At 44.7% G+C, this 13,608-nt stretch overlaps 1 protein-coding gene across 2 annotated transcripts in view; it reads left to right on the top strand.

Annotated features, from left to right (window-relative positions):
* Positions 1 to 10,855, top strand: part of NR2C1 (nuclear receptor subfamily 2 group C member 1) — a 614,538-nt gene extending 603,683 nt beyond the window's left edge. The window contains exon 15 of one of the 2 annotated variants that reach the window (XM_069629809.1): positions 9,309 to 10,855. In XM_069629809.1, coding sequence (XP_069485910.1) covers positions 9,309 to 9,483 — 175 coding nt within the window. In that variant the 3' untranslated portion in view covers positions 9,484 to 10,855. The remainder of the gene's footprint in view (positions 1 to 9,308) is intronic. The other variant, XM_069629810.1, reaches the window with a different exon arrangement.
* Positions 10,856 to 13,608: the final 2,753 nt, after the last annotated feature.

Here is a 13,608-nt window from a genome sequence, read left to right as displayed (position 1 = left end):
CCCTTCTGCTAACTGGGTCCCTTATTAATGCCAGATCTATGGTGGCCCCCGCCGCTCAGATTTCAGACACCCTAACCAATGAGAACATAGACCTGATGTTCATAACCGAAACCTGGCTCCATGAGGCCGCTGGCCCTGCTATTATGCGAGCCATTCCAGACGGCTATCAACTCTTAAGAGTTGACAGACCCAATTCTAAAGGAGGTGGTGTAGCTATTATCCACAAAGCTAACCTGCCCATCAGACTAGCTACTACCACGCCACTTCAGTCCTGTGAACTCCTCACAGCTAAACTCCAATTATCATGCAACCGGACTCTCACCATTTATGTGATCTACAGACCACCTGGACCACTAGGAACTTTGGAGGACGACCTAACCAGTATCCTGACTAATAATACAAAAGACCATGCACAAATTCTACTATTGGGAGACTTCAACCTTGGCTTCAATGACTGCAATGACAAACATGCCACATCCATTGCAGCATTACTTCATGATTATGGACTAACACAAAAAGCCACTACCCCTACATATTCGAAAGGTAGAACCCTAGATTGGGTTGCTGACTTGAACTGTAATATTAGCATCACCAGTACAACGCCTCAAATATGGACAGACCACCTTTTAATCTCATTCTCTGCCTCACTTGATCTCACCCACCCTAAAACCATAATTATGGCCCGCCACTCCCTACTAGAAGTAAAAAAGACATCACAGCAGATCAACTTCTCCCACATCCCCTCCCCACCCTTAACAATGTAGACAACATTACAGACCCGACTTTACTGGAGGAAACTTATAATAGCGCCATGACCAAGGCACTAGATACGATTGCCCCTACCAAACTCCGCAAAGGCAAACAACGCTCTCACTTGGACAACTGGTTCACACCACAACTGAAAGATCTTAGAACTCAAAAAAGAAAATTACAATCAATCTGGCGACATTCGCCTACCGAGGAGAAGATCAAATTACCCACCCATGCCAAACGGTACAAAAAGGAAATTATTAGCACAAAAAAGAACATTTACAACGACAGAATAGCTAACGCCAAATCGGACACTAAGGAATTATTCTCCATCCTCCACGAAATGGAATCACCCATACCGTAAACTGATAATACTCCGAAAAATAAGCTTTGGTGCACTAATATACAAAATGCCCTTGCAGGTAAAATTAGCTCTCTTCAAACTAAAATTGCAATCAACAAAAAGCTGCCTTGCTATTGCCAACGGAACCTCATCCCAAGGTACAGCCCTCATTAAACCAGCCCACTCCTCAACCCTTTAGCTTCAAACAAATAACCATACTAGAGACAGATACAACTATACTCTCCCTAAAGCCCTCTAATTGTAAAGGAGATAACTGCCCTGCCCAAATTATAAAAGATACAGCAAGAGACCTAGCTCCCTTCATCTCTAAACTGATCAACGCCTCCATTAAGACTAACCTAGTGCCCAACAACCTCAAACAGTCCTAGGTCCTACCTTTATTAAAAAAACAAACCCTCGACCCTTCCATTCCAACAAATTACAGACCCATCACCACCGTCCCATTCCTACGTAAAATTATCGACAGAGTAGCCTACTTGCAAATGCAGGATTACCTGGCAACTAATAACCTTCTAGGATCACAACAATCTGGCTTCCGCCCCCTTCACGGCACTGAAACAGCCTTGATTGATTTCAAGACTCAAATTGACAAGTTAAAGGATAATGGAAAATCAGCTATGCTACTCCCCCTTGACCTCTCGGCAGCCTTTGACTTGGTAGATCACGCAGTCTTATGCAATCATCTTGGCTCTGCTGCCCATTTTTCAAGTGAGGCCATAACCTGGATACAATCCTTCCTTGCTAACCGGACAATGAGAGTCTTCTCCCCCTCAGCAGCTGCTGATCCCACACAAGTCTCCTGCGGTGTCCCCCAGGGATCATGTGTATCTCCCACTATGTATAACATATTTACCAAACCTTTGTTTGACAAGTTGGACAGACCGGGCGTCATCTACACAAATTATGCAGATGACACTCAGATCCTCATCCCCCTTTCGGGCAACTTCCTGGAAGACTAAGCTTTGGTAAACGAGATATATTTCTTCATTCAGGCATGGATGGCATCCCATGGCCTATGTCTGAACGACGATAAAACGGAGATTCTGATCCTCGGCTCAGAGACCGGGATTAAAAAACTTGACCCAAACTATGCCTCATTTAACATTGATAATATCATTAAAGTGATGCCCGCAGTCAGAACCCTTGGGGTCTATCTGGACTCAGCACTCACTTTTAAAAAACAAATTAACTCCCTAGCTTCCTCCACAGCTTGCAACTGTAAACTGATCTGAGCATGTAGACCATTCCTTACACAGGCTAGTTGCCCCACCTTAGCTAATGCACTTATCATATCCAGATTGGACTATTGTAATGCCCTATATGCGGGATCTAACAATTATATCCTCAACAAACTCCAAACACTCCAAAATAACGCTCTTAGAGTAGCTTTAAACATGCCTAATAGAGCCCATGTCTCTACTTCCAGAAGGAATATCCATTGGCTAAAGATTAAAGACAGGATCACCCTCAAAACTCTCACTCACATCCAAATGCCTCAACAACGTAGCTCCTCCCTATCTAGCTAATAGAATCAACAAGAGAATCTCAAACCGCCCCACTAGAATGCCCAACACTTACACCTTGATGGTACCTAGATACAAAAAGAGTACAGCTGGCGGCACCAGCTTTCCAGTCATAGCTGCCCAAACTTGGAATAAACTCCCTTTAGAACTTAGAAAGGACCAACCTTACGCAAGTTTCAGGCACAAGGCTCTGTCATGGATACGATCTAATGACATTTAAAGTGTTCACCCTCCTTTACTGGAAATACTCGCCTGAGCGACACTTCCCGACTATGCCTACTGCTAACCCGACCCCTAGTCGCCCATAGGAACCTCAGACCACCACTGCTCGGCAGCTAGGAATTTCACTAGATCCTACCGGAACTACATCTGAGACTGTGACCTGGTTCCTAGGTGGCCAACACCCGGCATAATTGTGCAAGCTAACTCAGACTGTAACGCTGCTGTATTATCCTACTGTCTATCTCTATGTCGCTGTAACGAAGTTCTCAAGTATCCTTGTAATGTTTGCACCCGGCTACCTGCGGGTTTGGTTTTGCGCTATATTAAATAAACAAAGGAACGACGTCTGTTATAAAGTCGCCGGATCACTCAGACCACCAGTGGCAGACTCTCCAGTCGACAATCAAATACAGTACAATGACCTCCTCCTAAAAGTGGCAGAACATTTTAAGATCGATGCACAGGAGACACAGGTAGACGAGGACGGTGTTGAGAATAAACTGTGAGATAAAAAGTCTGCTACCCAATTCATTCCCATATTTCAACCAGTACAGAGGCGTATCCAACCCTCTCTAATTACTCCAAATTTAACACTTGCTGTTAACCCGCGTATTGAGAACGTTTTCCGGCCAGCTCCTTCAGACCCACTTTACGCCATGGGACAGTAAAAACCAGACAACTTAATGGTTACAACCACTAGAAAGAGACCAGGAACACCTCTAGCCTCTTCCGAAGCACCTCCGGATAAAGAAAGTAAGATTATTTATACTTTTGGTAGGAAAGTAGCCTCTTCGACAGCTTACCAGGCGCGAATCGCTAATAACACCACCTTATTAGCTAGCTGCAACTGTCATAAGTAGGATGAGATGGCCGAGCAAATAGCTTCAGTCCCAGAACCATTAAAAATACAACTGTCTCTCTCGATTGTAGAAGGTAAACCTGTTGCAAACTGCATCCTTAAGAACAACCTAGATGCAGCAATGCGTGGAGAATAATAGCAGAGGTTACGTTGAGCAAACGCCACGCGTGGCTATGCCAGTCTGGGTTTAAGCTTGTGACGCAGGCTACCCTTCTAAATATGCCCATAGAGCCAAACGTGTTGTTCGGCAAGGCGGTGGAAGATGCTCTAAAGAGCGCGAAATAATACGATACCCTAAAATCATTAGGGTAACTTACCAATAAACCCTGCGGACATAGAGGGGGCTAAACTTTTCACCACTTTAGAGGGCAAAACTCACAAAGGGGATCAAATTACAACCAGGGTCAAAGCTTGTCCTGGGGCTCATCTCAAGGGGCAGTCCTTTCAAGGCTTTCAAAGAGGCCAGAGAAGGTCTTGTGGCAGGGGTAGATCCTCCTCCAGAGGCAGCTCAACACCCCCCAAACAATGACCACCCACTACAGGTTCCCTCCCATGCTACCCTAGTAGGAGGCCGCATTTCAAACTACCCACGTATAGGAGGGAATCGCCTCAGACAAGTGGGTACTTTCAACCATGGCGGGCGGTTATTGTATAGCACTGCTAGAGAAACCCACGCACCATCCACCAAAACAGAGGAACACCTCCAAGGAAGAACAGCATATCCTGCTGGAAGTGGTGACCATGCTGCTCTTAAAGGATGCTGTAGAAAACGTCCCGGCGAACCAGGTACACAAGGGTATTTATTCAATGTTCTTCCATGTACCAAAAAAAGAACTCACAATGCGTCCTGTCTTAGATCTGCACCCTACAAAAACCTATGTCAAGCCACAAAAATTCTGCAGGACCACGCTACAAGATGTAATCCCACTACTAAAGCGGGGGGACTACATGGCGACATTGGATATGAAAGATGCCTATTTTTATATTTCAATGTTCCCAGCGCACAGAAGATTCTTGCATTTCAAAATTGCAAACCAGCACTACCAATTCAAGGTGCTACCCTTCGGCATAGCATCCGCCCCAAGGGTATTCACCAAGGTACTGGCGGTGGTGGCAGCGCACCTGTGCAGGGAGGCAATCCCAGTGTACCACTACCTGGACGACTGGCTAATTACAGGGGAGTCATCCCAAATTTGCAGGCAAAATACCCAAATAACTATAAATCTACTCTTTCAATTGGGCTTCTCAATAAACGAGAACAAATCAAGCCTGGTACCAAACAAGACCAAACAGTTCCTAGGAGCTGTCATAAACATGGAAGAAGGGTTGGTTTTTCCGTCATAGGAAAGAGTCCAAAACATGCTACTGCAAATACCTCATTATCAAGCCGATCACCAGATAAGTGTACGCAAAGCAATGCGTTTGCTCGGCATGATGGCATCTTGCATTTACCTGGTCCCACACCCGCGTTTGCGCATGCGTCCCAAGTAGAAGTGGTTGGCGAAACAGTGGTCTCGGGGAAGCAGTCAGTGGGACAATCTAGTGGTCGTTTCCCCAACTCTTGTACGAGACCTTAACTAGTGGACAAAGGACAAACCTGTTGAATGGGAAATTCTTCCATGATCCGGCAGTGCAAGCGGTAGTCATAACAGACGCGTCACTCTCCGGGTGGGAGGGCACATCACCTTCATCTCACAGCACATGGTCTGTGGACTTAAATCAGGGCACAGAACCACATCAACCTGCTGGAACTTCTAGCGGTATTCAAGGCGCATCAAGCATTTGAAGCAAAGCTGACAAATCAATTGGTACAGATCCTAACTGACAGCACCACTGCAATGTTCTACATCAACGAGCAGAGGGGCACACATTCTCCAAATCTGTCCAAGCTAGCACAAAAATGATGGGCACTCAAACTGGGGATGTTCCTATCCTCCCAACACGTTCCAGGGGAACTCAACACCCTCTAAGCAGAGATCCCCTACCAGAGGAACACGAGTGGCGACTAGACACAAATGTCATAGACCACATCTCACTGTGGGGTTACCCCACACTAGACTTTTTCGCTGCAAAAGAAAACATGCAATGCCCAGACTTCGCGTCCAAGTTTCCCCATCCAGACTCCAAGGGGAACGCCCTATGGATGAGCTGGTCAGTGAAATTTGCTTACCCTTTTCCCCCCAACTCCAATAGTGAGCAGGGTGGTGAACAAGATTCACAGAGAATAGATGACACTCATCCTAGTTGCTCCCATGTGGGCAAGACAACCATGGAATCCACATCTGAGCAAACTGGCGATGTGCGATCCCATCGAACTCCCGTGCCAGACCAATCTGCTGACCCAACACAGGGGAATAACAGTTCATCCTCAACCTCAATCAATGAACTTGGCCGCATGGCTCTTGAGGTAATAGTTTGGACACCTAAATCTACCACAGAGGTGTATGGATATTCTCAGAGACACGTAATCCAAACACCGGACACTGTTATTTCGACAAGTGGAGGAGATTTGTCATTTGGTGCCAGTCTAAACAAATGAAGCCTGTAGAATGTACTCCCTCATTCTAAACTATGTGCTCCACTTGTTAAACTCATGGTTAGTATTCAACTCTATAAAGGTCCACAAGGCGGCTTTATCAGCTTACACCACCTCTCAGAGTAAGGTGTTGTGGTGGAAAGTCCCTGTTATTAATGCATTCATGGAGGGAGTAAAGAGACTCCACACTCGAATTTTAAACACACCAGCAGGCTGGGACCTCAATGTAGTACTCGCAAAGCTCATGGGACCGCCCCTTTGAGCCTATGTATAAGTCAAGTCTTAAACACCTGACATAAAACTGTCTTCTTAGTGGCTGTTACGTCCATAAGAAGTTATTGAACTTCAAGCAGTGTCAGTGCAGGACCCATTCTTTGTCACAAGAATACATTGGTTTTACAAACACACCCTAGGTTTTCACCTAAATTAATTTCAAAATTCCATGTAAACCAATCCATTGAGCTGCCGGCCTTCTTCCAGAACCCAACAAGCTTGGCTGAGGAAAAACTCCATACACTAGATGTAAACAAGACCAGACCGCTTAGAAAAACAGACCAACTGTTTGTCTCCGTAGCACCAGACAGAGAAGGATACCGCATTTTCAAAAATGCCATCTCCAGATAGTCTGATGCATACAGCTCTGTTACCCATTATCAAGTAAAACACTGCCTTTAACACCAAGAGCTAACTCCACAAGGAGTACGGGAGCTAATTTGGCTTTTATCGCAAATGTCCTGCTGGATACCATTTGCAAAGCAGCTACATGGAGCTCAGTACACACTTTCACTCGGCACTACTGCATTGACACTCATTCTAAAGCAGATACACAGGTGGGACATGCGGTTCTGAAACATCTCTTTGCCGCTGGACCTTCTCACGACCCACCACCTTCTCCTAACACTGCTCGCTAATGTATGCATACCATGTGATCCAAGCAGATTCCACAAGCCTCAGAAGGGATGCATTACTCACCGTAATTGTATTTCTGATGCTTGTATCTGCTTAGATTCACATGCGCCCACCCTTCCTCCTATTGGAAAGAAGGTGCATAGATGTTTTATATGAGCTTTATCTGCTCATATCTGCTTTAATAGACCTGTACTCACGCTACACTTCCTGCTACCTCATCAGAAACAAATCAAGGGACCTCGACACGTGAAGGACCATGGGTAAAGTGGATGTCACACTAGGGATAGTATTACTGGCACACCCTGTCGACGTCCCTTTTCGAGTTTCAAAACCAACTGTAATACTCTGCAGCTTCCACTAGATGTCGGCCTATGCATAGCATGTGAATCTAAGCAGATACAAGCATCAGAAATACGATTACTGTGAGTAATGTATACCATATTTATAGTGTCAGGGTTCGAAATTCATTGAGCAGGAGCTAAAATCAGCTCTTGGCTGTCAGGCATCACATAGGAGGCAGGAGCTACCGCTGGGAAACCAGGAGCAAATACTGAGTGCACCACAAATCCAACTTGCAAATGAGATGCACACTGTACCTTTTTATCCATTCTGTATGTCTCGTTATGTTTAAATCTGTACTAGATGTGTCCTAATTCTTGATTATTTGCATTTTCAAATACTCAGTTAATGTAACAAGTGCATGTTTGTAAGGCACCAATTGCCTAAGGAGCAAAAAGTAGCTCCTGGTAGCTGTTGGTTTCAAGCTAATTAGGCTCTTCTAGGCTGGAAGCAGGAGCTAAATAACTCCCAACTCCCCTCAATTTTGAACCCTAGTGTGCGTGTATACACCCACACACGTTAATACCAAATGGCTCTCCTGATGACAAGACCACAAAACGCTGTTCTAAAAATAAAATTAAACATCTTACATTTTAAAAAATATTGTCCGCCTTATTGTTTTCCGTTTTTACCATTGTTTCAATACGCTATGCCTCATGCCATCACTATTTGACAAATATGCCTCCTGTACTCCCAAATAGCCCAACAAAAATGATCATTAAGTTTACCTTGTCTGTCTTCCCGACTCCAATAACCAATAGGGTGTCCCAAAAAATTCCCTGCAGGATAACTGAAGAATGAGTGAATCCTCCTCAGAGGCAAGCAAGGAACTTCCTAATTGCACTCTAAGACCCCTTCTTGCCAGTAACTGCCCTTTACAGTCAGGAGAGGGATTTCCTCCTCTGAGTGACCTTCATTGGTCAGCTCAGACACCTGGTTGGTCCCATGAAAAGCCAGCGGCATGCATCCCCTGCCAGCACCTGGGTCAAAGCATGGCAATTTTTCTCATTTATAAATGTATATTGTAGTAATTTTCTTCTTGTGTGAAATACTATAGGTCACCTTTTGCCTTTACAAGTCTGCTCCAGTGAACCCCATTTCTCCCCCTCTGCACCTCCCACCTTGCCTGCTCCCTCTTTTGACCCCAGATTCTCTGGTACCCCTGCAGCCTTACATGTAACCCCCTGGCTGCGTCCCCCATTGTACAGCGCCTGTTTCTTCCCAGCCATGTTTGCGCCTTATAAATCCCATCCATACAATATTCTGTTACATACTTGGGTAATTCAAGTCACCCCCATTAATTATTTCACTTAATATTACATTTTAAAATTTGAAATCTCAACATCAAGTGATACATATATTAGAAATATTGAAAACCTACTAAAGTTGGCTTGAGGGAGCATCCCTTTTGCACATTCCACACCAATCATGACTGCAGGTTTTGGTATAAGAAGATCTTCATATTTCCTGATTGGAGCCACACTTGATTAATCAGCCAATGCATTACAACAAGCCTCCCCAATCAAAATGCTGTTTGAAGGAGTGATCAGGAGTACACGTTTCAACAGGGCTCCTCATTGTTCTGTTCATTCTATCGCCTTTGCTACATGCACCAATGCTAGTGTTTGGGAAGCTTATTACAGGCACCTCGAATTAGGTTGAACATAACAAATATATCTCATGTACCTCTTTGATTAGCGCAATGTACTGGTTTCTGTGGGTTTCTGCTGCTGTCAGTTGGACTATCATTGTGTTCTTTGGGACTGTTTGTTATGACAATTTTTAACACCAGTATTATTTACCCAGGTTATCGCGACTTCTTCTCAGATTGCCGGCGTTGAGACTAATGAGTGCGGCCATCACGGAAGAGTTGTTTTTTGCTGGACTAATTGGCAATGTGCAGATTGACAGTATTATCCCCTACATTTTGCGAATGGAGACAGCAGAATATAACTCACAGATTATTGGACAAAGTGTGTGAAAGAACTACAGATCTGCTCAAACTATTGCAGTGTCAATCTCTGTCTGAAAGTGGTGACCCGAGACCTGCCCTCTTCTAAACGTGAAACACGTCGGCATGGAAGGAGGGCATTTGCTTCTGATGGCAAAGAATGTCTCTGGGGCCACTGCAAATTCAGCCTCCGTTCTCTTGTTTTCGTGGAGTTGCACAGTATTCTGGCATCGGACAGATACAGGATTTTATTCATTTGAAGTTTGTAAATACGTGGATGTGAAACATTTGTAAATATAAATGAATGCTTATTAAAGTCTAAAGGAGAAACCACAGAAAACTTTACCTGGTATACAGGAAGGTGATACTATCACCACCGTTATTTTATACATTAGGACTGCATCAGAGGTTCTGCAACTTACGTTCCATTGTTATGGTATTCTTCACAAACCGAAAGAGGGGTATGCGTCACCGAATTGGACACCAGCTGCAAAACAGAGACGATGTTGGTTTTCCTTTTGAAAATAATCCTTCTAAAGACAATTTAATTTCAAATATAAATCAGTTTGTTTTTGGAATAAAATGGTTGAGGATGGACATTTTAATTCAACAAAACCAAGGTACCAATTAAAAGTGCACATAAATCATAGGGCAGGCTTTTGAAAGGAGACTCGTGAGGGTTCTTCTTTTTCTTCGGAGCTATGTATTCACAGGAAAGTTAAATAACCAACTATTTCCATTGTGCTAAAACCAAGTTTGTTTTTCAACAAATTTTACAAAATGCAAAAACCCTCAATTACCTTGTAAATATATTTGCTTATACAAAGCCCTTTTCCATATCTTTCCAAAATGCTGTTGAGTTAGACTATAAAAGCACTGCATTGTACAGAGCGTTGTACTGTACTTAACGTTTTTGTCTTTATAAAAGAAACGATAAGCACCTAGCTAAGTGACTTGTTTCTCACAGGTATTTCTGATGTAAACCTTGTAGTAACATGTTGTGTTAAGAAAATAACTGTGCTAAAATATTCCATGCAACTCGAGACCCCACCGTAGAATTGCCTGTTGGCGCCGTTCTAAGTGGCTCTGGAATACTTGGTACAGTTAATTCCATTGTGAAAACCCCCATCCGTATTATGTTCCATGGTAAGCTACAAGGTATACGCATCAGCAAATAACCGTGATTGTCTTGCTATTGTACAAAGGCATTGTAAATGTCTGGAAGCCTTACTTAAAGTGTAAATTATATTTTGGTTGTATTTTATAAAATCATATTGTACGTTTTTATGCTAGAATAAATTTCCCCAAACCCTAATTTAAAGACTTGGGGGTAATGCACTTAATTTAATGTCTTGAGAAAGTCTTTTTTTTAAATAAATTTAGGTAGCCTGCTATTCTTCAATTTAAGTTTCCTAGTTTATCTTCTTTTTACCGTAATCAGTATTGGCTTTTCTAATGCAAGCAACGACTGTGGACGCATAACCCATCTTGTTTTGTTGCAGTATGATTAATTATAATCTCAGAAGCTGGTATGTGGCACCTTCTTCCTGGCAGCTTGTGCCTAATCTGACATGCAGGCAGTTTCCCATAATCCAGAGCGCCTTTCATTCAACCCTCTGTGGACATATTAGCCTGTCCCACAATGTGTAGCACCAGACTGGTTCCTCTTCGAGAGAGGGTACAGGGCTTATTGCCATTTGCTGGACTATTCTTGAGTCTCGGCTTTTGTTTGGTGGTTTCGACAGAATCTATTTCCCCTCAGCGGGATTTTGCATCATGGGACAGAACAGTGTCCTGCTCCTGTTGAAGGTTGCTACTGACTCCTCCCTTAGGGCAGACACATAGCCCGTGCCTACCATGTTTTCTGTACTGTGCTTGGACCTGGACTGTGCCCCACTTTTTATACTCCAGTCTAAAGGAGAAACCACAGCTAACTTTACCTGGTATACAGGAAGGTGATACTATCACCACCGTTATTTTATACATTAGGATGTCTCCCAGGACCCGGTTTCTCAGGATCCAGATGCCTGGACCCCCGCTGATGACCAGGGGACGTGGCCCACTACCCCTGCCCATGAGGCTGAACTGGAGAATATATTCTTGGACGCGCCTCCTGTCTCTCAACACCAGGAGGCCTCATCAATAGATGATCAGCCAAGAAGGCTGCGGACCACTTTAAAATTGTGACACAGGAGACAGTGCCTGACTTGGATTTCATTGAGGATATCCTCAAGGCGAAGGTCCCCCATCAGCCAGGTAATCCCGCTTTTGAACTCTGTCAAGAAGCGCGGTGCCCCCTCCATGTTCATGCCCTCCCTTACTCAGGCCGTCAACCCGAGAGTCGAACGTTTTTTGCCCTGTGCCTTCTAATCATCTATACATCAGAGGACATACTTTTCCAGTCTCCCTGGTTACCACAACCAGGAAACGTGCAGGGGTTCCCCTGTCTTCATCCGAGTCACCCCTCGAGGAGGACTGCAAGAAGCTTTATGGCCTTGGAAAGTGCATCACTCTGGCTGCTTATAGCAACCGTATAGCTAACAACACAACACTCCTTGCTGGCTATGACGAACGTACAGTGGGGCCTTGTGCACAAAGTCCTGCGGAGTGTTCCAGAGCCTACTCAATCACAGCTTTTGGTAGATGTGAACGAAGGGCATCAGGTGACGTAAAACATAAAAAAACACCCTTCAATGAGCAGTCTCTGCAGGAAGGATATTAGCAGAAGGCACCCTGTTGAAGCACCATGTGTGGCTAAAGAATTCTGGTGCCAAGCCCGAGACACAGGCATTACTTATTAATAACCCTGTTGACGACTGCCCTATTTGGCAAAGTGGTGGACACAGCACTCGAAACCGTGAAGGAGCATCAAAATTTGAAGTTGCTAAATCAAATCTCGGCCAAGCCATTTGTTCAACGTGGGGTCTTTAACACCTGCTTGTCCTTTCGCGGGCAATCCTTGCCTCGCTCAACTCAAAGTGCCTACGGAACGGGTGGTTCTCCCTGGTACTCTGGCCATTGCACTTCCTGAATCTTTCAAACCCCTCAACAATAGGGATTTTGGTGTGGCAAGCTTAGGGGTCGAAACTCAGCAGCCAGTCCCAGCCAGAAAATGACTGGGTGGTGCAGGTTCCCTCCCATTGTTCCCCGATAGAGGGACGATCAACATCTTTCACCAATGCTTGGGAGGGAATGACCTCGGATCAGTGGGTCCTCAAAGCCACCAGCAGTGGCTATTGTATAGAATTTCTCCATCCACCCTGATACCACCTGCTGAAAAAAAGAAGACTGTCGCCAGTGCATCTCCACATCCTACTAGAAGAAGTCCAGCTCCTACTGCAGAAGGGAGCGATCAAGGTCATCCCAGATCTTCAGGTAAGCAAGGGTATTTAATCAATATACTTCTTGTACCCCAAAAGGATCTAAACATGTGCCCTGTTTTAGATCTGCATCCTGCAAACAATTATGTTAAACCTCAAAAGTTCAGGATGACAACTCTATACGAGGTAATCCTGCTGCTAAAACAGGGGGGGGGTTACATGGCCACCTTGGATATGAAAGATGCATACTTTCATATTTCAGTGTTGCTAGCGCACAGAAAGTACCTCAGGTTAAAACTTGAAAACACTATCATTTCAAAGTACTCCCCTTCGGCATTGTTTACAAAGGTACTAGCATTGGCGGTAGCTGACCTGCGCAGGCAGTCCATTCCAGTGAACTCTAATCTCGACAACTGGCTCATAACAGGTGACTCGTACCAGGCGTGTCTGGAGAGCATCTAAAAGACTGTAGATATTTTTTTCAACTTGGGGTTCTCGATCAACAAGAAACAATTTAGTCTGATCCCCTGTCAAGCCAATCAGTTGCAAGGAGTACTAATTCAGACAGAAGACGGACTCACCTTCCCCTCCGAGGGGGTTCAAAACATGTTCCAGATCCCTCAGTATGCAGCAGTCAGGTACAGGTAACCACGCGGAAAGCCATCCGGCTGTTGGGATGATGGCATCTTGCATCTTCCTAGTTCCACACGCCGTCTGCGTCCTACGCAGGAGTGGCTCTCGAGCCAATGGTGTCAGGCAAGCAGTCAGTGGGGCGATCTAGTGCTTGTCTCGACAGGCCTTGTTCAGTTATTGCAGTGGTGGTCTAAGGAGAAGT

Source organism: Ambystoma mexicanum, chromosome 12, assembly GCF_040938575.1.
Source record: "Ambystoma mexicanum isolate Mex_15411 chromosome 12, UKY_AmexF1_1, whole genome shotgun sequence".
Lineage (NCBI taxonomy): Eukaryota > Metazoa > Chordata > Amphibia > Caudata > Ambystomatidae > Ambystoma > Ambystoma mexicanum.
Note: the sequence above shows the minus strand (reverse complement) of the source record. Positions and strands in the feature narration are given on the sequence as shown.